The sequence below is a fragment of the Podarcis vaucheri genome, assembly GCF_965113315.1.
Source record: "Podarcis vaucheri genome assembly, chromosome: 10".
Taxonomy (NCBI): domain Eukaryota; kingdom Metazoa; phylum Chordata; class Lepidosauria; order Squamata; family Lacertidae; genus Podarcis; species Podarcis vaucheri.
The window spans coordinates 60,222,705-60,248,587 of NC_138748.1; the positions used below are offsets into that span (position 1 = coordinate 60,222,705).

General features: G+C 42.9%; 1 protein-coding gene and 1 long non-coding RNA gene across 3 annotated transcripts in view; one reads left to right on the top strand and one right to left on the bottom strand.

Annotated features, from left to right (window-relative positions):
• LOC309541277 (1-phosphatidylinositol 4,5-bisphosphate phosphodiesterase zeta-1-like) overlaps positions 1-14,756 on the bottom strand; it is a 49,855-nt gene extending 35,099 nt beyond the window's left edge. The window contains exons 1-3 of the mRNA XM_082238938.1: positions 14,418-14,756; positions 12,228-12,351; positions 7,740-7,971 (exon numbers count right to left, since the gene is read on the bottom strand). Of these exons, the coding sequence (XP_082095064.1) occupies positions 7,740-7,971; positions 12,228-12,351; positions 14,418-14,428 (367 nt within the window). The 5' untranslated portion in view covers positions 14,429-14,756. The remainder of the gene's footprint in view (positions 1-7,739; positions 7,972-12,227; positions 12,352-14,417) is intronic.
• Positions 14,757-15,002: 246 nt separating this feature from the next.
• Positions 15,003-25,883, top strand: part of LOC309541484 — a 174,935-nt gene continuing 164,054 nt past the window's right edge. The window contains exons 1-2 of one of the 2 annotated variants that reach the window (XR_014223731.1): positions 15,003-15,352; positions 17,321-17,418. This is a non-coding gene — a long non-coding RNA (uncharacterized lncRNA). Of the gene's footprint in view, positions 15,353-17,320; positions 17,540-25,883 lie in introns of those variants that run through there. The other variant, XR_014223732.1, reaches the window with a different exon arrangement.

Below are 25,883 nucleotides of genomic sequence, written 5' to 3' on the forward strand. Positions count from 1 at the left end.
GCTGGCTGAGGCTGACAAAAAGTGGTCCAGCATATGAAGGGTCCACCCAAGTTATCTCAAAAGAATATTGGAGATATATGATTTTGCTCATCAATATCCTGGATAACTACTGTAATGTGTGATGTATGGGGCTGCTTTTGAAGAGCACTTGGTAAATCCAATTGGTACACAATGCAGCAGGCAGTTTTAGGGTTGACTGAGAGAATGTAAAGGGGCCCCTGACCATTAGGTCCAGTCGTGGCCGACTCTGGGGTTGCGGCGCTCATCTCACTTTATTGGCCGAGGGAGCCAGCGTACAGCTTCCGGGTCATGTGGCCAGCATGACTAAGCTGCTTCTGGCGAACCAGAGCAGCGTATGGAAATGCTGTTTACCTTCCCGCCAGAGCAGTACCTATTTATCTACTTGCACTTTGATGTACTTTCAAACTGTTGGCAGGAGCAGGGACCGAGCAATGGGAGCTCACCCCGTCACGGGGATTCGAACCGCCAACGTTCTGATCGGCAAGTCCTAGGCTCTGTGGTTTAACCCACAGCGCCACCCGCGTATGCCATTAATCCATGCATATACACTGCGTGCATGTGTAACAAATAAACACGGCGCATGATCTTTGCAATCAACCCCAGTTGCCAGTGTGGCTCTGTTAAAAGTGCAAAGGCATATACTGGAATATTATGGAAGACCACTGTGATTTCAAGGCATTTTAGGTGGGGCAAAACATGCCTGGAAACTCTCTGTGGCATCCTGAGGCTTTTAAGCGCTTAATCCTATTTCTATCTTGTTTTTCTATAAAATATAATACCCTAAAAGTTAGTTATACATCGAGATGGTACCATGCGGAAATTTTAATCTCTATATAAGTCTCAGCAGGATCCCACAGCAACATCTGTTGACTCACGTTAAGCTCATGGTCCCCTAGGATCCCAGGATCCTTTTCATATGCCCTGCTAGTAAGCAGGCATCCTCTATCTTATATTTGACTCATTGACTCAACTCAGTTTGATGCAGCAGCAGAAAAAGACACCAGTATTCCAAGTGTGGCCTGACCAAGGCAGAACAGAGTAGTACTATTACTTCCCTTGATCTAGATACAATACTTCTGTTGATGCAGCCTAGAATAGCATTAGATATTAGCTAGAATAGCATGGGGGGTGGAGACCTCAAAGTGGCTAACAAAAAGATAAAACAATAAGACTGAGAAAAAATGTTTTGTGTTGCAAACTGCCCTGAGATCTTCAGGTGAAGGGCACTATACAAATTTAATAAATAATAAAATTCATGACCATACTTTTAAACCATACAAAAAGTTCAATTCTCATGGATCATATAAGGACATTTGAGCTACTTTTTGTGGATTGTAAAAAGTTTTGTCTTTATTGTGTTTTGTATTCAAATTTGCATTTGAGGCTGGGGGTGTTTATAGTGGGGGGGGGAGAGAGAGAGAGTTTGAACCTTTTAAGAGGTGCAAAAGGGAGGAGACAGCTTGGTGTTCACAGAGTTGTGAAGTGCTTAGCCATCTTTATTTCTACATAAAGTACATTTTATCTTTACTTCTGTTCTTCCCTTTGATCCCAATTACTTCCAAGCCTCTCTTTCTTAGACTGCAAGCCCTTTGGGAAGAGAGAAACCATATTTTTCAAGGAGAAAGACTGTTCTGCATCTGAGCCCCTGGGAGAGGCAGGCTGTAGCTAATTAAATAACAACCCAATTCTTTGCTTTACTACAAAGTGGGAGAGGATAGGATTGGGCTGTTAGGCTCTTAGAAGCTGTGTAAGAAGGCAAGCCATCCCCTTGCGCCAGTGCTGAAAGCAAAACATGCATCTAAACTGTTCCAAACTTTCAGGAACATGTCCTTCCCAGCACCACTGTGTTGTAGGAACCTGGTATTGTTTTCCAGCACTGCTGGTCATAGGGGCCAGTAAGACAGATGCAAAATTAATATTCACCAAATATGTAGCTACATATCTTGTTTTTCCTAGAATAATTATGAGTGCAAGACCAATTCTTACTGGGGACAGAGGTTATTATTGGAGGTTACTGGGGACAGAGGTTTTATTGGAGGTAGGGGAAATGAAGGGGTCCGGTAAAAGTAGCACACACAGCTGCCTGTTATGTACAAAGCCAACAACTACTTTGTCTGTACATTTTGTAAGGTAAAGGGTAAAGCGACCCCTGACAATTAAGTCCAGTCACGAACGACTCTGGAATTGCGGCACTCATCTCACTTTAAAGGCCGAGGGAGCCGGCGTTTGTCGGCTTCCGCAGACAGTTTTTTCCGGGTCATGTGGCCAGCATTTTGTACTACAGGTTATAACGGCATTTTTGTACAAAGTTATCATCCCATTGCCTTGATTTGCTTACACTGCAGTATACTAGCCGTGTCTACTCAGATGTAAGTCCCACTGAGTTCAATGAGACTTAGGGCTTATCCACACTGCCATACTTATCTTTTGCCCCAAGCTTTCAAGGCACAGGTCCATGCTTTTAAACTCCAAATCTGAGTGAGCTTATTTTCATCTCAGCTTTCCTCACAAAGAAGCTCTCTTTAAAGCTGGAGCTCAATGAACGTCAATTCGGGTTTTCTGCAGATCGCTGTTTGCTCCAGTTCAGCAGTAAAGAGCAGGCTTTCGTGTGGAAAGCTATGGGGCGGGGGGAAGTGCTCAGACACAGAGCTTTAAAGTGTCAATCATGCCTGGAAAGCATGGAGGAAAGTTAAGTTTGGATAAGCCCTTACTCACAGGTAAGTGCAGCTAGGCCTATGTCTCAAATTGATAAAGTAAGACAGTTTCACTGGTTGACACTCTGTCCACCATGAAACTCTCACTTTACAATAGTCTCCCCTTTCTTCCCACATTGTTGGTGCTGTGTTGCTGTTTTCTTCTGAGTAATTTGCAATTGCGATTCTGACTGCAGTTAAAAGGCAAATGATCGGCTCTGCATCTCATTCTGCAATTTTTAAGGCTCGATAACCAGGAAGAGTCGCCAACAGTTCCTGAAGTACAACATAACAACCTATTGATTTGATACTTATTAATGATTTTGGGAAATGTGCTATAACTGGACTGTTCCCAAAAAGACATAAAATCTGCCCCTTGAGAACTGAATCTCCAGTAAAGATTGTGAGTTAACTTTTAAATCCATTTGAGTTTAAGTAGGGTCCAATGCTTGATGTGTAACTTCAAAAAGAAGAAGTCTGAATGATCACATATTGTACTTTGGCATGTGCACTAGAGCACAAATTGTAATATAAGATGCAGCCCAGAGACTGAGAATTCTTAGTGGCTCACATCAACAGACAGCTGAGGGGTGGGGGTCAAATGGCAGAGAATCAGAAAATTATAAAGGTGCAGTTCTGGGATTAAGGTTTTGAGATTGCGCTGTTACAATTTTTGTGTAGACAGCAGCCAACTGAGCTGGCACAATCTCACTCCCTTTAGAAGGTTTTTGCTTTAAGTGCACCACTCCACTTCTCTCATGTTTTACATCAGCTGAAGAAATGAGGCCACAACCATTATTTCTCTTTCCATCCTGACTAGTGTGAATAATTCATTTCTGCCATTTTTGCAACATTTCCATGTAATATCCAAAAATATATTGCTAGTCATTTTCCCCCTGCTGTCTTTTCCTTGGGCTAATTTGACCTGTTTCCGTAACATGTTCCTTCTATATTCTTCTTTTCTTAAAAAAAAACCCTTTTTTGATCACTTCTGAACTTTATCCAAATTGGAGTTTTTAAAATACACTGTCCACAGCTGAATAGACTGTCACATAATGCATAGTAAACTGGCTCTGAAACTAACAAACAAAAAAAACTACATAAAAAGACCAAAATTCTTTTTTGGTTAATGAAGTCACTGACATTACTGACAATTAATATTTTGAGAGGGTCGGGCAAATTTTCCTGTGCTTCTCACAAAAAAAATTTTTGAGCAGAAGAACGTGGGTTCTCTGTAATAGCTTGAACAGCTAGAGGTAGAATGGGAAAGTATGGAAGTTACTGAAATACAGGGTTGATATTTCAATAACTTCCATACTTTCCCATTCTACCTCTAGCTGTTCAGGCTATTACAAAGAACCCATGTTTCAAGATGGATGGGCTCAGACTGCCCTACTTAACAGCCAGTGAACCAGACAATCCTTTCTGAAATCACTTTGTTCCTTACTTCTCAGATTACAATCACAAATTGTCTTCTTGTTCTCACAGTATCCAAAGGTAAATATATGCACCCTGTTTCAAAGATATATTTGCCTGGCTCTGCGTTTTTCTGATGCTGCAAGGTTCACATCCCTTTAGCCTTTTCTCATTGGAAAAATGAACATATTTGTTGTTTCCTTCTGTATCTCTTCCTAATGTACTGTGTGTTACCGGGGGTTGGGGTTGGGATACCTCTTCTAGGGAAGACTGTTCTACCTTCCCAAATGTTTAACTCACCTTGTAATTAACATGTACCGTATTTTTCGCTCTATAACACGCACCTGACCATAACACGCACATTGTTTTTAGAGGAGGAAAACAAGGGAAAAAATATTCTGAATGAAACAGTGGACGTATCATTTTTGTGCTTCATGCTGTGGCCACAGACATGTGATCTGATGGTGAATTTGGGGTGACCCAATGCAAAAATCCTGAGAATCCCTGTGGATCCATGCTTTGTAACCACGTTTTTGCACCATTGCAGCCCCAGGCAACAGTGGGTGCATGATTTTTTTTTGGGGGGGCAGGCTGTAGCCATGGACATGCTATGTGCTCTGATGGTGAATTTTGGCTGACCCAATGCAAAGATCCTGAGGATCCATGTGGACCCATACTTTTTAACCACGTTTTTGCACCATTGCAGCCCCAGGCAACAGTGGGTGCGTGATTTTTTTGGGGGGGGACAGGCTGTAGTCATGGACATGCTATGTGCTCTGATGGGGAATTTTGGCTGACCCAATGCAAAGATCCTGAGGATCCATGTGGATCCATGCTTTGTAACCATGTTTTTGCACCATTGCAGCCCCAGGCAACAGTGGGTGCGTGATTTTTTTTTGGGGGGGGACAGGCTGTAGCCATGGACATGCTATGTGCTCTGATGGTGAATTTTGGCTGACCCAATGCAAAGATCCTGAGGATCCATGTGGATCCATGCTTTGTAACCACGTTTTTGCACCATTGCAGCCCCAGGCAACAGTGGGTGCGTGATTTTTTTTGGGGGGGGGACAGGCTGTAGCCATGGACATGCTATGTGCTCTGATGGTGAATTTTGGCTGACCCAATGAAAAGATCCTGAGGATCCATGTGGATCCATGCTTTGTAACCACGTTTTTGCACCATTGCAGCCCCAGGCAACAGTAGGTGCGTGATTTTTTTTGGGGGGGGCAGGCTGTAGCCATGGACATGCTGTGTGCTCTGATGGTGAATTTGGGGTGACCCAATGCAAAGATCCTGAGGATCCATGTGGATCCATGCTTTGTAACCACATTTTAAGTGGGGAGGGAAGGAAAAACACAGAAGGCTAAGAATGCAGGAGAGGGCTATAACGTGAGGAAAGGAAGGCAAAAGTTTCCCCCCACCCACCCACACAAGCCAGCCAGCGTGTGCGCTCTCTCTCTCTCTCTCTCCCTCTTTAAATGGAAGAAAGCATATTTGAATGCTGTGTGTCTCCAAAAACAAAAAGCAGGAAGTCAAATCAGAATTTTAAGCCGAACCTGTAATCTCTCTTCCCTTCACAAACATTGTTCCTCCGGAGCAGGGAGAGGATAGAAGGACGGACGCTCTGCTTTCCTCTCTTCTTGCCTGGAGGGGAGGGGCTTCCCCTGCTCTTTGTTCCGTTTGAGCAAACACAGTAACGAAACAGAGAGGGCGGGCAGTAAGACCCTGAGGCAGAATGCAGGAAAGCTGCCACTTCCTCTCTTCAGGCTTCCCTTCTCCCTGAAGCGCGGTTTGATTTTTGCCTCATTTTTCGGCTCCAGGGACCACACATTCGCTGCATAACACGCACAGACATTTCCCCTTCCTTTTTAGGAGAAAAAATCTGCGTGTTATAGAGCGAAAAATACGGTATTTTACCATTTTTTGGGGTTGTTGGGTTCATTTTTTGCTGTTTTATATTTGCTTTTGTATAGTCATTTGAGATTGTGTACTACTTTACTGTTGTTGTTGTTGTTTTATTTTATAAGTTTATTATAATATACCTTGTACATTCCAGGAATAGGAAGACAAAATATTTATCTTTAAAATACTATTTCACAGGCAACCAACGTTTTGTAGAGTACTCAAACTGTGAACGCACAATTATTTTACATGCATGCATGCTATTTTCTACATTGTTTCCAACAACTCTCTTGATTGCTAATCCTTGTAAGCATAATTGTTGATACTTTTTTTTAGCTTACATCATTTCAGATTTACCAGCGTTGGATTACACCCACTATTTCATTGCCTACCTGCTTGAAGCATTCTCTTAACTCTCTAAAGCCTACAGCTTCAAGCACATCTTTTTCGGCTGTGGCTCCAATCTGGTGGAACGCTCTGTCACAAGAGACTAGGGCCCTGCAGGACTTGACATCTTCCTGCAGGGCCTGCAAGACAGAGTTGTTCTGCCAGGCCTTTGGTCGGGGTTCAGTCTGACTCCCTCTCCCCTTTCATAAGAACTTGCATGAAAGTGGCCTCCCAATTTTTCTCACAGGCCCATATAAGTTCAGCACAAACAGTTGGGCCTGGTGAGCATTTAAGGTCCCCAACCCTAATCTGCGGGTTGCCATCTGATTGGATTTTATTCTGAGTTGAGGGTGTATTTTAATTGATTGTCTGATTTTATGTTAATGTGTTATACATTTGATGTTAGCCGCACTGAGCCCGGCTTCGGCTGGGGAGGGCGGGATATAAATAAAATTTATTATTATTATCTAGATGATATTTTTCTCCAAGCCACGTAGCTTGTGATGTTGATCGAAACCTTTGCACAGAGACTGATAAGGAGAGTTATACTTCAGTGATTTAAACAGATATGCCTCTGGCCTATTATGCCATTTATGAATTTCTGCTGGTGGGGCACTAAATAAAAGAGGGCACTAACTCCCCTCATTGAGGGAGTCCAACTTTCCATAGTAATACAGGCCCATCCGGCATGCTACTCATTATCTGAATATTTGAGATGGCCACTATCTTTTCATCTGATCCAGTGACCATCATTTGCACCTTTGTAGTCAGAACTGGACTACATCAGGCCCCCTTTAATAACCATTTGGAATTTTCAACTGGCACTAAATATAGCAGCCCATCTTACAATAGGTGAGTTGCTAACATCACATTCTACAAGTGTTCCAGCATTTTCATTAGTTTCCTGTTGCTCTCCAGAGATAATTCAATATGCTGGTTTTGATTTATTAAACTTGGTCCAGCCTATGTATGTGAGAGATTTCCTCCTCAAACTGGGCCCAGGCTTTTCCTCAGGAAAAATCAAAGGGTGAGGGAGATCAATGGGGGGTCACTGCTCAAAGACACCACATGTACCTTTTGGTAACAGAGCCCAGTAGCACACAGTTCTCTTACCCTTGTCTCATCTCACAGGACAAGACTGGAGAGGGGGTGTTGAGCACCACTTTCCAAAGGTACTCTGTGAACCTTTCAGTAATTGTACCCAAGAACAGACACTGTCCAACTTCAAGCTCTAGCGTAAAAAATAGCTGCCAGTGATTAATGCTAATAAAAATATTGTAAGAACAATTATGAAATTAGATATTTAAAAATCTAGTGTACCTTCTTCGATGGGCTCAAACTTTGAAATGAGTTGAGCAGCAACCACTTCATCAACTTCAGGCTGAAACTGTTCATTTCTAAGAAACTGGACTAGATTTGAAAGTGGGAGCAATTTGTGGTTCGGAGACTGAGTTTTGAAAAGATCATGGATTTCACATCTGTGTGCTATCGTACGATAAATTCCTCTAAAATCTTCTATAGTAATAGTTCCAGACTTCAATGAATCACTTGCCTGCTTAAAGGGGAGGGGGGTGAGTTAAGAATAATGCATAACAAAATGCACAGCATGACATCATTAATGCAAAAAGATAAGGACAGGCACTTCCATGCAACCGTCAGATACAGTACTTCTTAGACAGAAAATTTGTTTTTTTAAAAAACTATCTATATATTTCTTTTATGGTGATAATGTTAAAAATGAACATAAAAAGTACTGCTGTATTAGACAAAAGGCCCACCTACTATAGCATTCTGTTTCCAACAGTGGCCAGCCAGGTATCTCCAAAACGTTTGCAGGAGGACATAAAAGCAACTGAGGATGAGAGATGTCTTCAAAACGTACACAGTCCACTTAAAAAACCTGCATGTTGAGCTCTTCAAATCTTATGAACCAGTGGAATGGGACTTTGGGGACACCAGGATCAGACAGAGAAAAGGGCTATGTAGGGAAAGGGATGCTTTGCATTTCTCTGCATGGAAAGGCTTTTCTCTGATATAATCAAATGCAAGGTAGAGTGTGGTGGTTGTCACAGCTCTGGGTCATAGTAAAGCATACTTGTAAGTAGCATATAAGAAAACCAGGCATAACACCTTGACTGTGGTTTCTTTTCTGAGCCACATATTACCAACAAAGCTATAACAAGTAGACTAATAAAAATGCTTGTGAGCTAGTAAATTTCATTTGTGAAGTTGCAGTAAAGGCCTCCCTTTTATCCATTAGCTGTTTCATAAATTTTAAAGCTCCGTCAGGTGTTCTGCATTATTAATGTTCCTCTTACAACTTGTGAATACAGCCAATGAACATATCTGCATACTGTTGTGCAAAATTATCATTTGCAGTTAACCACAGGGAATATTACATGCTCTTGCACAGACACACCATTAATTCTATACACTACTACAAAAACTGCAATCTTGCCATGTTTAATTGATAATATAATTTCTCTGAACAACAGCACTCAGATATAGGTCGGTTAACGTGAGTGAAACTGATTTAAGGGACAATCTAAAGCCAAGATCTGCTGGGATGCCTAGCACAGCGTAAGCCCCACATCCTCTGGCTCAGCCAGAGATACCCCAGTGTAACATCCTTGTGCCGGCAGAGTTTTGCTCAGCTAACTAAAATGAACCAATAGATAGTATGCTGGGATAAGCCCTGAAGAAAATGGGCATTCTGGGGGGTGGGGCAGTGGTGGGTGGGGACTAATGGTGGGTCTCAACTCTGTTCAGTTCAACCACATGACCTGGCAACCCAGCGGAATATGCGTCAACAAAAAGGGTGGTGTAAATCAAATTCTATTTTGAATGCTTGCTTTCCTTCTTGCAAGGCTTAGGCCAACTCAGCCAACCATAGCCCCACAGTTGAACAGAGTTTTGAATAAAGGTAGTTCCACCAGATTTCTGTATTTAAAATGGCCTGTTGGTTTGTAATCCTAATTCTCCTTACTTGGGTGTAAGCCCTACTGAATTTCACTTATGTCCCTCTCATGTTAAAATGAGGAAAAAGTCATTAACTAACTTCCACTGATTTCAATGGGAATTAAGTGAAATGGCCTAAGTCTGGATCTTACTCATAATTCGTAAAGGTTCTGACAAATAAAACTTCAGTCATAGTTTTTAAGCAACATATTTCTGACTACTTCCACTAAAGTCAGAGATATTATATTGGAGTTTGAAGTACTGAAATAGTAGCCTTTCAGACAGTTCTTAGTGAGATCTGCCCTCACTCCCCATGACGTGCTTTGATCACACCAAGAGGCAGTAGCCCCATAAAACCTGTATAAATTAAGAGGCAGTGTTTCCTATTTGACGATAGCATTGGAGGGCAATGACCCATATTTTATTTCGTTTAATTTGCTTCGTACACACATTTTCTCCTAAGCACCTTAAGGCATATCTTAGGCCCATGTGCTCCTATCCTTTCCCTTCTATTTGATTGCCCAAGGCATGAAATGCTGCTGTCTGTTTTCGTTTTTAGATGGTATGCATTAGGTTTAATTTACTCCTAATTGCCATTGTTGTTTCATATTGCTTGTAGCACACTTGCTATCTGATTGCTCCTTCCAAATCTAATTTAGAACAACTTCCAGAGGGGTAGTTACAGACTGCTTGCTTCCTTATAGCCCTGCCCGGTCACCGAGGTCTTCGGGGGAGTAAATGTTAGCAATCCCCAGGGCTTGGATGCACAGCTCATATTAATTCAATATTGTGGGTCCAATTTTCTGGAACTCCCTTCCTGCTGAGATCAGAAAGGTCCCCTCCCCACTGAACTTTCAGTGCCTAATAAATACCTTTTTATTTCAGCAGACACTTTAAGTCATTTCTGATTTTATAGTTAGGCACTTTCAAGTTGTTATTACAGTGAGCTTGTTTTATGGACATGCACATGTGTTTTAAGGGTGCTTAACTTTGACTGGATCGTGCTAATGGGTGAACACTGTAACTGAAGAAGGTATAAAGAAAAGGCACCTGGAAGAGAAAAGCAGCAGCAGGGACTATGAAGGTGGTGGTAAAGCCTGCATAAGAGATGGTTGGATATAGGCTGGGGGAAATGCAACAGAAAAAACACACAAATATTTTCAGGGAATAACATATGGAGCAAAAATGTAGGGGCATGATCCAGCAAAAACTGAGCATTTTAAACGAAAATTCCATATGTGTCAGTGGGGACCAATAAAAACATACTTAAATATTTATTGTTATCAACCTAATATTGGCTGGATAGTGCCTCAAATTTGTAAAACATGTTTCTCTCCTATGGAATTAATGGCTTTTTTGACATCTGCATGAGAACTTAAAAAGCTTGTTTTGCACAGTAAAATAGGTTCGCATTGCCACTGCATTAAGAAGCAGAATCTTCATTCTGTACAAAAGCTACACATTCATAAAATTAAAATCAGGTAACTAAATTCTTCAACAAATGTATCCAGCTGAAAAGGATCTTAACTTTCCAGCTCTCAAGAGGCAATAAATACAAGCTTATTTTGATTTTTCACACAGGAAATGTTACTTCATTTCATACAACAAATAAAGAGTCCTTACCATTGGAGAGGAAATGTTTAATTTTTTTTAAAAAAAATGTTTTGGTTTAAGAAGAGGAAATACATTTGAGAACATTAAGGTTAATTGTTTTTCCTTTTATATGCAGTTTATTTTAACTGTTTCATTTAAGTGACAAAATAGGCAGATGATATATAAACATATTTATATTTTAAAAGCAGTATTTAAATAACTGATTACGGCCATATAATTGTTACATATATGTATATATTTAGATAAACCACCAGTTACTTTTGTAACAGTCTGTTGGATACTGAAACAGGATAAATATGGAATTGTGTAACATTAGATAAGTCTGTCAAAAGTAACTTAAAATTTAAAAGGTAAAGGAGAAAAAGGGTACCCCCGACAGAGACTAATAATAATAATAATAATAATAATAATAATAATAATACTTTATTACTTATACCCCACCCATCTGGCTGGGCCTCCCCAGCAAATCTGGGTGGCTTCCAACAGGATATTAAAAACACAATAAAACATCAACTTCCCTGAACAGGGCTGCCTTCAGATGTCTTCTAAAAAATCAAATAGTTGTTTATTTCCTTGACATCTTACATAAAATGAGGATGAAAATATATCATTCCTTGTTGTGAGAATGATCTTTGTCAGGCCAGCAGGAAGCCCTAGAGAAGCATTGTGTGGAATATGCTGCATATGAGGGCCAAACTTTAAGTTCCATTGAAACTCCATACAGTATTACAAACTTCAGGATTGGGGACACAGCAGAGGGTGGAGAGGGAAGCTATGGCACTTTTGGTTGACATGCTCAGCATATAACATGCCATATGAATGAAAGAGGCTAGACTTTTGAGATGTTGAATGTATAAGGCCAATGCAAAATATGACCACAGTGTGCCAGAAGGTGATGACCAAATATTGCTAGCTTGAGGAAAAGTCGATTCTGCAACAAGTTTTTCCTACTCCGCTCTGCTGCTGCTTCTAGTACTGTTTAATATGTAATGACGTAACTCCAACAATGTGCTAGAAAGCACTGTACAGAACACAGTAATGACACAGTCCCCGACAGAGATTTTACAATACTGAACAGAGAATAATGTCTCTAAATAAATATCATTGAACTCAGTGACAAACTAATCTGCTCGGTCTTTCACATATAGTAAATTCATCTTTAAAACCTTATTTTAAAATAACAGTTTGCAGATTAATAGCACTTCCAATCCTATTCAGTTATACGGGTTTTCTCACCTTAAAAATGTATTTCACATGAACATAATCAAAGGGGATGTCAAATTTAGTAAGCAATTCCAAAGTACTTTCAAAATTAATCTTTCCTTTTCTAAACTTGTCATGGATGACGTTTAAAAACCACGTACATGGAAAACTAGTTAAGGAAATCAGCGATCTTTATTAAGCATTTATCATTTTTCTCCCTTAGCCAGATTGTGCTGGATCCCCAATCCCATCCTTCCCATTACACACAGTTTTATCCAGTGCTAGTCCTACTCATAGTAGACCCATTGAGGTTAATAGACATGACTAACACACATTCATTAACTTCAGTAAAAAAAAAGGTAAAACTTCAGTAGTCTACTCTAAATACACCTTAGATACAACCCACAGGTTCCTGCACCAAGTCGCTTAGATTATAAAAGTGAACAGTGGGAGCATTGAAGAATATTGTTTTGTTATTTAAACCACTGTTTTAGATGTGTTTTTCTGCTATTTTTGTTATCTATGAATAATCCAAGGCACTGTGAAAATTGCTGCAACTGCAGGGCAAAACTATACAATTTAAATAAATGGAGAGCTAATAGAAACACACAAGATAGGGTGCAATAATAGTAAAAGCAAAGATTAAAAGGTTCCTGTGATATATGTAATTTTTTTCCCACTGGGACTGTATTAAGGGTCCAATATACTTCCAAACCTCAACACACAAAGATTTGTATAGGCTGCAATCCTACAGAAACATTTCCGAAAGTTCAGCCCATTGCATTCAAGAGGGCTTCCTGCCATAGAGTGCTGCAGTGATAAACTGCCTCCAAAGTGCCCAGATATTCATTTTGGGGGTTGTATTGGTGGCGCAGTTCCTTCTGGAGAACTTTAGCACTATAGCGTATAAAGACTCCCCTACTGATCTATCTGCTTCCAGACTTTATATTGCAAACTTCTTGGTGCAGGGAAATCCTGAATGGTGCTTACAAATTCGACATGTCAACAGCACATAATTTCCTAACAATTTCACCACAAAGGTATCCCATGTTTCCTTGCAAAGCAGCTCCAGGCTGCGTATGTGGATAACCACTTAAAACAGTATTTCTGTGAATGAAGCATCGCTCCAACAGGGAGCACGAGTGGTCTCAAAACAGTTCATTGGGTTTTCCGGTATGTTGAGTAGGGTGCAATGCTCCTTACTTGGGAAAAGCTCTATCCCATTTCCCCAGGAATGGTTTGCCTTGAGTTTGAACTTAGTCTGATCTTTTATTCCCCTTCCTTCCCTCCACCTCCCCTTTTTATGAAGATTACCCGCTCTGGGATCCCACAGCTAATTCTCCCCTGGTCTCACTGGCCCAAATAGGACTAATTTAGCCAGCTAGCCCTGGTGATCATCTAATGTTTATTGGATGGATTTCCCCCCTAAATTGATTTTTGAATTCTGAATTTATTGTTATTCACGTTTTATACTGTATTTTATGCTGTTTTTTGTTGCATCAATTAAGTGTTTTAAATTTGTTGGTAGCCGCCCTGAGCCCGGTTTTCTGAACCAGGAAAAAGAAGAAGAGTTTGGATTTCATATCCTGCCTTTCACTCCCTTTAAGGAGTCTCAAAGCGGCTAACATTCTCCTTTCCCTTCCTCCCCCACAACAAACACTCTGTGGTGTGAGTGGGGCTGAGAGACTTCAAAGAAGTGTGACTGGCCCAAGGTCACCCAGCAGCTGCATGTGGAGGAGCGGAGACACGAACCCGGTTCCCCAGATTAGGAGTCTACCGCTCTTAACCCCTACACCACGCTGGCTCTCCCTGGAAGGGTGGGGTATAAATAAAATTATTATTATTATTGAGTTACTGGTGCACTTTCTAGCAGTGGGTGAGACTGCCCCCTGCCATGTGCAATTCTGCAATTGGGTGGGTGAGTGTATATATATATATGCCATAGCTGTCGACCTTCCCTTTTTTGCGGGAAATTCCCTTATTCCCGCGCCGTTTCCCATTGCTTCCCACTGCTATCCCAGATTGTTAGATATCCCGTAGACTGTCCTCGGGACAGGTGAGGCTGCTGATCCCTTATTTTCAAATCTGAAAGTTGACAGCTATGATATATGCATGTATATATGTATGTGCAAACACCACAAGGACTGTGTGTATATGCATATACAACGTCGTTAACTCTCCCCCAGTGGTGCTGGGGGAATGAAAACAGCCGAGGAAGGATATCTGGCTTCCATGGTGGTCGCTCCTCATGGCCTGTTGCCCTCGCTCCTGGCTTGATCGGGTGGTTCCAGCAGCTCCTGGCGCGGCATAGTTTTCGCCCCCCGCCCCTGGGCCAGCCAGGGGTCCGAGGGGCGCCAGGCAAACGCCCCCACCCCACCCCGCGCCCCCCCCCAAAGTGACGCTCCCCTTCCCTCCGTCCACGCAGACGAAGGGGAGCGGGTCGGGGGGGTAGGTGGGGAGAAAGTGAATGCTAAAAAAGGAATTGGGGGAGGGGAGGGGGGACAGGGCGGAGGCAAACGAGGAGGAGGCCAGCGGGCGGGGCGCGCGCCACGTGGCGCGAGGGGGACCCGAAAGGAGGAGGAGGAGGATGCGCGCGCATGTGCGGCGCCGGGCGAACGCCTCGGAGGCACGCGGGGCTCTTGTGGCGTCACGAGGCCGCGTTCGACGCCAACGGTTTCCTCCCGCCAGCGCCCGTCACGTGGTTGGCGGATCTTTTCCCTCCAACACCCCCCCCCATTAAAATTCTCTTAGCGCGTCACCCTCGTTTGACCAACCGCGCACGCGCTCTCTCTCACACAAAAGGCCGTTATTTTAAAGCGCGGGAAAAGGATTCTCTCTCTCTCTTTCTCAAGGCGAGAGCAATATGCTATGGGAATTTAGTAAATAAAATTATCCGTCCAGTGCAAGGGGCCCGCGAGCGACTCGTTTTAAGACCAAAGAACCATCCAGGGAAACATAACGGAGAAAATGAGAAACAAAATACCTCACAATAAAAGGCGTGCGGTACCCCCCCCCAAACAGATACACACACCCCATAAAAGAAAACACCAACATAGCAAAAATATCGCCACCCGTCAAATGGGGGAAAGAAATACTTCCTCTCTACCTCACCTGGTGCCAAAAGGATATTAAATGCTGGCGCTGGGTGGGCCTGGCAGGTGAGAAGAATCTTTGTCACTGGGGAACCTCGCCTGAAAATTGTCATTGTTATTCGGAGCAGTCAGTCCTTGTTAGAGAAAGGAGGAGAGTCCCTTCAGCCTCGCCCTCATTCTGCCTCAGCAGCCCCAGAAGTCACTTCATAGAATCAATCATAGAGTTGGAAGAGACCACAAGGGCCATCGAGTCCAACCCCCTGCCAAGCAGGAAACACCATCAGAGCACTCCTGACATATGGTTGCCAAGCCTCTGCTTAAAGACCTCCAAAGTAGGAGACTCCACCACACTCCTTGGCAGCAAATTCCACTGTCGAACAGCTCTCACTGTCAGGAAGTTCTTCCTAATGTTTAGGTGGAATCTTCTTTCTTGTCGTTTGGATCCATTGCTCTGTGTCCGCTTCTCTGGAGCAGCAGAAAACAACCTTTCTCCCTCCTCTATGTGACATCCTTTTATATATTTGAACATGGCTATCATATCACCCCTTAACCTCCTCTTCTCCAGGCTAAACATGCCCAGCTCCCTTAGCCGTTCCTCATAAGGCATCGTTTCCAGGCCTTTGACCATTTTGGTTGCCCTCCTCTGGACACGTTCCAGTTTGTCAGTGTCCTTCTTGAATTGTGGTGCCCAGAACTGGACACAGTACTCCAGGTGTGGTCTGACCAGAGCAGAATACAGTGGCACTATTACTTCCCTTGATCTAGATGCTATACTCCTATGGATGCAGCCCAGAATTGCATTGGCTTTTTTAGCTGCCGCGTCACACTTCAGGCCTAAGGAAAGTGCCTGAGGAAAAAAACGCACACAAAACACTCTCGAGCCTGGAACTCCATTTCGTATCCTCATAGAATTGTAGAGTTGGAATCATATTCTAGTCCAACCCCCTTCAATGCAGAAATACGCATTTGTCCCACATGGGCCTCAAACTTTGGCATTATCAGCATACCATGCTCTAACCAACTGAGGTACCCAGTTTGAGTGGGTGGAGTTGATGGGCAGATCATCCATTGTTTGGTGTATTCTGTATTATACATGATACCCCAACTTCCTCCCAAGGTCGTTGAAATCATGGCATATGTGGCTCTCCCCTCCTTCCCAAAGGAACCTCCAACCTTAGTTCCAACAATATTCTTTGTGGCTAACTTGAGGGGAGGGGAAAATGCGCACTCTGAAAGGACTAATGTAAACATTGGGATTTAGAGCCACAGATTTGCACACCATTGCCGGTCGTCTTGTGAAAAAAAAGAGGGAAAAAACTCCTGCTATGCATGTGTTCTTGCATGAATTTGCAATTCCTGCATGAACACTGTTCAGCTTTTGTTTTTTTGTCTTGTCAGCCACTCGGCTTTCCATCAGTAATAGCACATTTCCTTAAGGGAGTATTGCTAAGAGGGAAGCATAGACATGAAAGCAGAAGGCGACTTTGCAAGACCTTCCTTTAAATATCTGCTCTGAAGGATTGCACATAATGAAATTTTCATATGCTCTGAGGTTCCGCTGTCTATTGTGCAATGTGCCCAGAAGAGCACATAGCCCCACAGCTGCTGACTAAATGGAAGAAATAAAACTGATGGAAGCAGATTAGTATATTTAAATAAATAAATATGGAAACTGAGCTGCCTTTTACAGCATCACATTTAGGCTAACCCCAAAACTGGATTTGAAGTAACAAAAAATATTTTTGCAAAATAGGAAAGCAGTTACATTTTTGCTAGCTTAAATGTTTGTTCTGCCCTTTACAGCATCACATTTAGTCTAACCCCAAAACTGGATTCAAAGTAACAAACAATATTTTTGGAAAATAGGAAAGCAGTTACATTTTTGCTAGCTTAAACGTTTGTTCTTCCCTTTACAGCATCACATTTAGTCTAACCCCAAAACTGGATTTAAAGTAACAAAAAAGATTTTTGGAAAATAGGAAAGCAGTTACATTTCTGTTAGCTTAAATGTTTGTTTGTTTGTTTTTTTAACAGTTCCTCCAGCCAGCATGAAAATCTCTGAAACTGCAGTCCCAGGTAAATGCAAACCTCGCTGGACACAGCATGCTTCCTTTTGAGTAAACACCGCAACTGTGAGCGTAAATGTATGAAATATTTGAGTAATCTGTTTTCTTCTTTGGCTATGTATCTTTTATTTCTTTTTTGGGAAAACACTTCAAGGACATGATTAAAACATCTATTAATAAAGACTAATCATGACTGATCCCTCTTCTAGGGGCCCTCACTGCACAGGGTTGAGGTCTAAAGTGCTAGATGAGAAAGAGGTTCATAGAGGTCAGAAACTCAGTGGAGTCCAGGTCTGTGTTCTGATGATTATTTTTATCAAGCAACGAGCAAGAGCACAGGCATAATTCCCCACTACCAAAAGGCCTTGTCTGTTTTAAAGCAATTGGACGGCTGGTTGGTGGCCTATTGCTTATTTAAATCCCATTGTTTTAAGCTCCCCCTGCTTCATTTCTGACGGCTTGATTTGTATTTATAGACAGGTACTGTACAATATATTTGCATGTATATTCACAATACATACATACCCTATAACCACCCTATCCTTTGTATCCTGCATTTGTTTTAAACTGGTTTTAATATTGTGAACTGCCCTAGGATGTTGTGGTGAAGGGTGATGAAGAAATTGAATTTAAAAAAACATAATAATTATTAAAATTACACACAGGTGAAAAATGCCCTTTGGGATCTACTATTGGGATTGACTATGTCATGTTATCAGGAGGGGCAGTATCTCTGGTCGGGGACACAACATGGGGGGAGGAGCACAGAAAGAAGAAACACCATGGTGCATCTGCAGCAGCACAACCAGGTACCTTCATCTGCCCCAGCTGTAACAAAACATGTCTCTCCCATAGATAGATAGATAGATAGATAGATTCTTTATTGTCATTACACAAGTGCAACATTGCACAAAGTGCAACGAAATTGGATGCCATCCCTTAAAACAACAAAAGCAAGACAACAACAACAACCAAACAAACCACATTCCAGCCATACCCACACCACACCCATCAAACTCTCAGGTCACACTAACGAGTTACAGCATTCAAAAGGGCCACAGCTCTTGGATAGAAACTGTTTTTCAGTCTATTTGTCTTTGACTTGATGTTTCTATATCTTCTGCCAGAAGGCAGTAGTGCAAACAGACAGTGTCCCGGGTGAGATGAATCCTGCAGGATGTTATTTGCTTTCCTAAGACAACGGGAACCGTACAGTTCTTCCAAAGATGGGAGAGGATGACCAATAATCCTTTGGGCTGTGGTTATGACCTTCTGGAGCACCTTCCTCTCCCTAGCTGTACAACTGGAGAACCAAGCACAAATACAGTATGTAAGAATGCTCTCTATGGAGCCTCGGTAGAAGGACACCAGCAGTCTCTCACTCAGATTGTTCTTCTTTAAAAGTCTGAGGAAATAAATTCTCTGCTGGGCCTTCTTCACCAGAGCAGTGGTATGTGCGCTCCAAGTCATGCCCTGATCGATAGCTACTCCCAAAAACCTGAATTCCGCCACCCTCTCCACCCGTTCCCCGTTGATATACAAGGGCTGAATGTCCGCCTTTTTTCCCCTGTAATCCACCACCAATTCCTTGGTCTTAGCCGTATTAAGAGCCAGATTGTTCTCTCCACACCAAACACAGAGCCGCTCCACCTCGTCCCGATAGGCGGACTCATCCCCTCCTGAAATGAGCCCTACCACCGTAGTGTCATCAGCTAACTTGATGATTTTGTTACTGGAATAGATGGCTGTACAGTCATACGTATAGATAGTGTAGAGCAGGGGACTCAACACACAACCCTGTGGTGAGCCGGTGTTAAGGCTAAGGGCTGTGGACATGTGTGACCCTACTCTAACCCTCTGGGAACGTTCTGACAAAAAATCCAAAACCCAGAGACAGGTGGAGTTGGAGAGTCCAATCGCCTCTAGCTTGGACACCAGTCTATGGGGGAGGATAGTGTTAAAAGCAGAGCTAAAATCCACAAACAGCAGCCTCACATAACTCCCTGGCTGCTCCAGATGGGACAGAGCAGCATGGAGAGTGGTATTGATGGCGTCTTCTGTGGATCTATTTGCTCTGTATGCAAACTGGTAGTTGTCAAAAGTTGATGGAAGACAGGAGATAATGTGACGGCGCACCAATTTCTCAAAACACTTCATGATGATTGGAGTCAGTGCAACTGGTCTATAGTCATTCAAACTACTGATTGTGGATTTTTTAGGCAGAGGGACAATAGTTGACGACTTCAGGCAGGGTGGGACAATAGACTGGTGTAAGGACTTATTGAAGATCTTAGTAACGACCCTCGCCAGCTGATCCGCACAGCCCTTCAACACCTTTCCAGTGATGCCATCAGGTCCAGCCGCCTTCCTCGGATTCGCCATCCTCAAAACCTGTCTCACCTCATGTTCCTCTACCGTGAATGAGGGGCCCCTATGGGCTGGTGGCTGTAATACCGGCGTCTCAGGTGGCTCCTTCTCGAAGCAAGCAAAGAAGAGGTTAAGCTCCTCTGCCAGCAAGGGGTCACCGTCGACAGCACCAAGGTTAGGTTTGTAGTTGGTAATATGCTGAATCCCCTGCCACATCTGTCTTGTGTTGTTGCTCCTTAAATTATCCTCAATCCTTAGCCTATAATCCAATTTTGCCCGTCGAATACCCCTCCTCAAGTTAGCTCTTGCTACACTGTAAAGCTGCACCTCGCACGACCTGAAAGCCCTGTTCCTTTCCCGCAACAGGCACTGGACCTCTCTATTCATCCAGGGTTTCTGATTGGGGTAAAACCGGATGGATTTATTTACTGTGACAGTGTCTGTGCAGTGATTGATATAGCACAGAACTGCCGCCGTGTGCTCCTCCAGGTCTGAACTATCGAAAATATCCCAATTGGTTCTCTCAAAACAGTCCTGCAGCTGGTGAATAGCACCTTCAGGCCAGATTTTAACAGATTTTAATATTGTGGGAGCCCGTTTCCTGAGTGGGATATATGCTGGTACCAGGAACAGAGACATATGGTCGGACTGGCCCAAGTGTGGCAGCTGTAAAGCCCTATAGCCGTGATTTACATTCGAATAAACTTTATCCAGTGTCTTGTCCCCTCTTGTGGGACATTTCACATGCTGATAGAGCGTTGGGAGCACTGTTTTAAGTTCAACATGGTTGAAGTCTCCCGCAATGATGTGCACAGCTTCAGGATACTTGTCTTGCTGGCTGCTGATAAGGTCCTGCAGGCATCCCAAAGCCAAGTTGGCATTGGCATCTGGTGGCACGTACACACCAGTTAACATAACAGCTGTGAACTCCCTAGGGAGATAGACTGGTCTACATTTAACAGCCACATATTCCAAATCCGGTGAACAGTGACTGCCCACAGTCTTCGAATTATTGGACCAGCATTTGTTCACATATACACACAGGCCCCCTCCTTTGGTTTTTCCGAAGTCCATGCCTCGGTCATGACGATGTACCGCACTGAATAGCCTTCCAACTGAATAGCTGTGTCTGGTATGGACGGTTGAAGCCATGTCTCAATGACAAATAAAACGCAGCAATCTTTTACAAGGCTGTTTTTTGCTGCCTGCAGCCTCAATTCGTCCATCTTGTTGGTAAGAGATCTCACATTAGCAAGAAATATGCTAGGGAGCGGTGGTTTAGATGGACTCCTCTGCAATCTTACCAGGACGCCAGCCCGACAACCCCGCTTTTGCCTCCTGTCTCTACGCCGCCTTCGCCTCCTCCCTGGAGGCATAGTAATCCATGGAGAGCCCGGTGGCCTGGCTACTCCCACAGGAACGTTATCTGGGCGAAAATAATCAGCTCTTACAGCTTGTTCACACTGTAACCCGACCTTCAGAAGTTCCTGCCTGCTGTAAATCTTTCTTGCCCGACCAGACATACTCAGACCAAGTGAAAATAATAAAAAAACAAAACAAAAACACTGAGGGAGAGCACTAAGCCACAGCGTCTATGCGCGCTGCCATCTTGTATATCTTGTATCTGGTTACTGGCTATTAGATTCCCATTAAACCACTCCTTTCCTTATTCGCTTATTCAAGGCTGAATTAATTTTCGGTCCTCTTCACAATCAGGAAGGTGCAAATCCCGTGTAGACAAATGGCATCCCAAAGCCAGCGCTCTACAGCAGCTGAACTGTCAGTTGGACTTTAACTGCCAGTTGGACTTTACCTGGCTACTCCCACAGGAACGTTATCTGGGCGAAAATAATCAGCTCTTACAGCTTGTTCACACTGTAACCTGACCTTCAGAAGTTTCTGCCTGCTGTAAATCTTTCTTGCCCGGCCAGACATACTCAGACCAAGCAAAAATAATAAAAACAAAACAAACAAAACAAAACGCTAAGGGAGAGCACTAAGCCGCAGCGTCTATGCGCGCCGCCATCTTGGAACCACCATATTGGTCTCTACAGCCACAGCAGGTGCTGTAACACTCCAACAGTTTTTCACCCCCAAAGGCACACTCCTCCATTGTCTCCTGAGTCAAGCAGATGTCAACCAACCAACAATGCCATGGGGGGGAGGCCTTTAGCCCTCCAGATGTTTTTTGGCCACGCTTGCTGGGACTGATTGAAATTGCAGTTCAGCAACAAAGCTCAAAGATTCCTCACACCTGCATCTGTGCACTGGAGATGAAGAGACCTGACTCCCTTTGTGATATTTCAGCATTCTTAGACTACAGGCAAATTTCAGAAAATGCTATATTAATTAAGTTGGTGCAAAGATTAACTTACGTTACAATCTGGAAAGTATTTTGAGGGTATTTTTAAAGGAACATTTCCTTTACTAGATAATCTATATTTTCTGAAGGACTCTCCTCCCTTGGAGGTTTTTAAAGAGAGATTGGATGGCCACCTGTCATGGATGCTTTAGCTGAGGTTCCTACATTGCAGGGGGTTGGACTAGATGGCCCTTGGGGTTCCTTCCAAATCTAAGATTCTATGATTCTAAGGAAATAATATGGAGATAAGTTACAGCAGCATTTCCAACACTAATACAGTGGTACCTTGGTTTGTGAACAGCCTACAGGAGTTTACGACCATTTTGGATTATGACTAATTCAAACCTGGAAGTGCGTGTCCCGGTTTGCGACCTTTTTTTGGTTTACAACCCCTTTTTTATTATGAACAATTTTTTTGGTTTACGAACAATTTTGGAGGGATTATGACCGCTTTTTTCCCCCTTGGAGGCCCCATTGGCGAAAGCGCACCTTGGGTTACGACCTGTTTTGGTTTACGAATGGACCTCCAGAACAGATTATAGTCGTAAACCAAGGTACCACTGTATAACTGTGGCAGCACAGTGCAAGTTTTCACAAAGATTATGTAGTGATCATGTGTAGGTATGCTGCATGAGGCATGTGCTATTGCACACGTGTGTGCATGCAAGGCCAGTTTAATATTTGAGCATAATATAATACTTGGTGTGTCATATAATAATCGTGTACTTTTTCACAAAAGCACCAAAATCACACCAAATATGGCGATCATTTGCAGATATTGCAGGGGTGTGTGCGCATGTGCAGTTGACAAAGCATAGCATAACACAAAGTGACTCATACACAATGGTCTTCAGACAATGCATTATACTTTGCTTCATCACATGCACAAAGATGTGCAGTACCACATGCCCTGATATCTGAAAATGGTCACTACATATTAGTCTACATTTAATGTAAATTTGGGGCTCTGCTAAAAAAGCATAAGATTGTTACAGTATATGAGTCACTGTGCGTATTATACCATGCTCAGTTGCCTGTGCATGCTCACATGCCCTAATATCTTAACACGATCACCATGTATAAGCCCACACATTGTTTAATTTGGCGCCTTCTCAAACAGTGCATGATTGTTATATAAGTCACTATGCTCACTTGGCTATTTTTGTTTAATATACCACACAGCCTGAAAGAGACACCTAAAATGATTGTAGACTGTTTTGTAACATGTTGCTTAATCCCAATAAATGTTTGCTTTTATTTTTTTATTATTATAATGGACCAACGTGGCTGCAAACATTATATAAATAGACCAATTAACAGTAAGGTTTAGCTTTTCTGGCTTTTTCCCTTGCTAAATCATGAAAAAGAAAAGTCCATGTCTACTTTTGAAAAACTGGGCAATTGAATGGTATCCTTTAGCTTATTTTAGTTTACTTTGTTCAGCTTCATTACATTTCTGGTTGCCTGATTTTTATTTATAGCCAGGCATGACAGTATGGTGTGTGCACTAGACATTTATTCGCATGTTTGAGTGCTGGAAATCCTACCCACAGCACTTGCTCACTGGATCGAGTGTTACTACCGTATAGTGCTTTCCCTTCAAAGAATTCTAGGCACTGTAGTTTTACCTCTCGCAGGTTTACAATGCCCTGAAGGAGCACACTCCACCTGAAGGAGCGTGCAGCTTGGGAGTACTTCTGAAGGGCTGTCCTCTGTAAAGTAGGGCACATGGCATCATGGTCCCTCACCAAATAGAGGGGATCTTGAAAATCTGCCCCATCTTCTAGAATATCATCAAGGATACATAAACATCTCAATATTGAGATGAATACTGTTGCTTTTTAAAAGGCATTCTAATCTATATCCTATGAGCAAACTAAATCATCGATGCATTCAGAAACACAAATTAGAAATTCAAGAAAATAGCCATGCATAAAATATGAGTGAAAGAGCTGGAAGGACTTCAGTAATTCTGCTAAAGATGTAACTAACTGTTCTTGTTAGGAGGTCAGAGATAGCCTCTGGAGCTTTAGCTTTCATTCATGCATCCACTACAAATGGTTCAAGAGAGGTAAACAAGAGACTTTCCACATGATTGGTCTGAGCATGTAATTTGAAAGCTAGTATACTCCTCTGTACCAGGACAAGCTGATCCAATCAAATCTATCATCTTACAGTTTTAGCATATTCTTAGTGTATCTCTTTCAGAGGAAGATCATGTAGCTTCAATTTTCCCTACCTGCCTCAGGCTCTCACTATCTCAAGGCAGAAAAAAGTTTTTTTGCTGATTGAAAACTGCCTTTCAACTCAGCTAAGGCAACAAGTGACAATTTTCTAAACTTTTAGGGAGCATTTTTTACACAACCCTTTACATTTTCATCTTTCCGAAAGTACTAGGATGAGATGAGCATATTTTTTCTGCTTTTCATATATATATGCATATTCAGTCATATTTGTAATAGCCTTTTATCAAGTGCTTGCATTGATCTCTGGCATATGCATACCCTGCGGGATTGCTTCAGCAGGAACTGCCACTGATGGATATCTCAATTGCTCTGCACAGCTAAGATCACAAGGCACATTTCAGATGTCAAAATGATCACATTGACTATCGATGATGAAGGAACTGGAATACCATTTCAAATTTGGGTGGGTGGGTAGAAGAGTTTTCTCTGAAATGGGGAAAGATTCTCAGCAAAGTGTAAAGGCCCACACTTTGATACAATCAAGATTAAATTACAAGAAAACAGTATTTTAAGACCACATTTATACCTCATAGTAATTGCTTATTTTGTGTGTGTCCAATCTCTCCTATTCAGAAGCAACCAGAGCAGCTTACAAAATAAAAATCATGCTTGAACAATAAAAACATGATTACAACAAATAAGAACAGTAAGAAAGTTACAAGTGTTTTATCTCTTTTTAGCTAGCATCAATTTGTTGGTTTTCGTCATCTTTTGAATGCTTTTAGATCCCTGTTTTTATCAAGTGTCAGGGGTTCAGGAGCAGAGGCGAGGGCAAGGGAGGAAACAGAGAGCGAGGGGGAGGAGGCAGAAGAAAGGATGAGTGATGACGACGACCCGAGATCTCCGAGTCTGTCCAGTGAATCAGAAGATTCACAAAGAGGAGCACCAGTGGCAAGGGCAAGGGGGGAGACTAGGGGGACACCCCAGGAAGAAAGAGCCAGAGGGGACTCAGAGGGGAGCAGTTGGAGATCGGGACCTACGTCACCGCCAGAGAGTAGGGAAGAGGAAGAGCGCCTGGGAACTAGCGCTGGCAGCTCACAACAGGAGGGAGGGCACGAGTCAGGAGTGGCCACACCTTCATTGGGGAGCGAAGTGACGGTTAGACGGAAAGTGGAAGGTTGGGCGCGCGCGCCAAGTTCAAATGCACAGGAAGGTGGCGCAGTAGGCAGCCCGGAAAGAGAGCCAGGTCCTAAAGCCCGGCGCAAGGAGACAGGGGAGTCAGGGGGGTCAGCGTCAGAAGAATCCCGGAAGGGAGAGACCCAGGGGGGCAGAGGGACCCAGAGGAGAACTGTCAGGCGGAAAAGGTGGAGCAGGGCTAGGATATTAAGTTGGTGCGCAAGGGGCGGAGACTCAGAAGGAGCTTCGCCGACCTAAGCATAAGGCGTAGGGTTGCACGCAGCAGCTCAAGAATGGAGACTGTAACTCAATAAAGACTTTTAATCAACAACCGCTGGCTAGCGTGATCCTCTGTGAGCTAGGATCTGGAAGTAACCCTGACAGTAAGCTCCTTCTCTTCAAATTGTGGACATCCACGACCTCGCGGAGAGGAGGGAAAG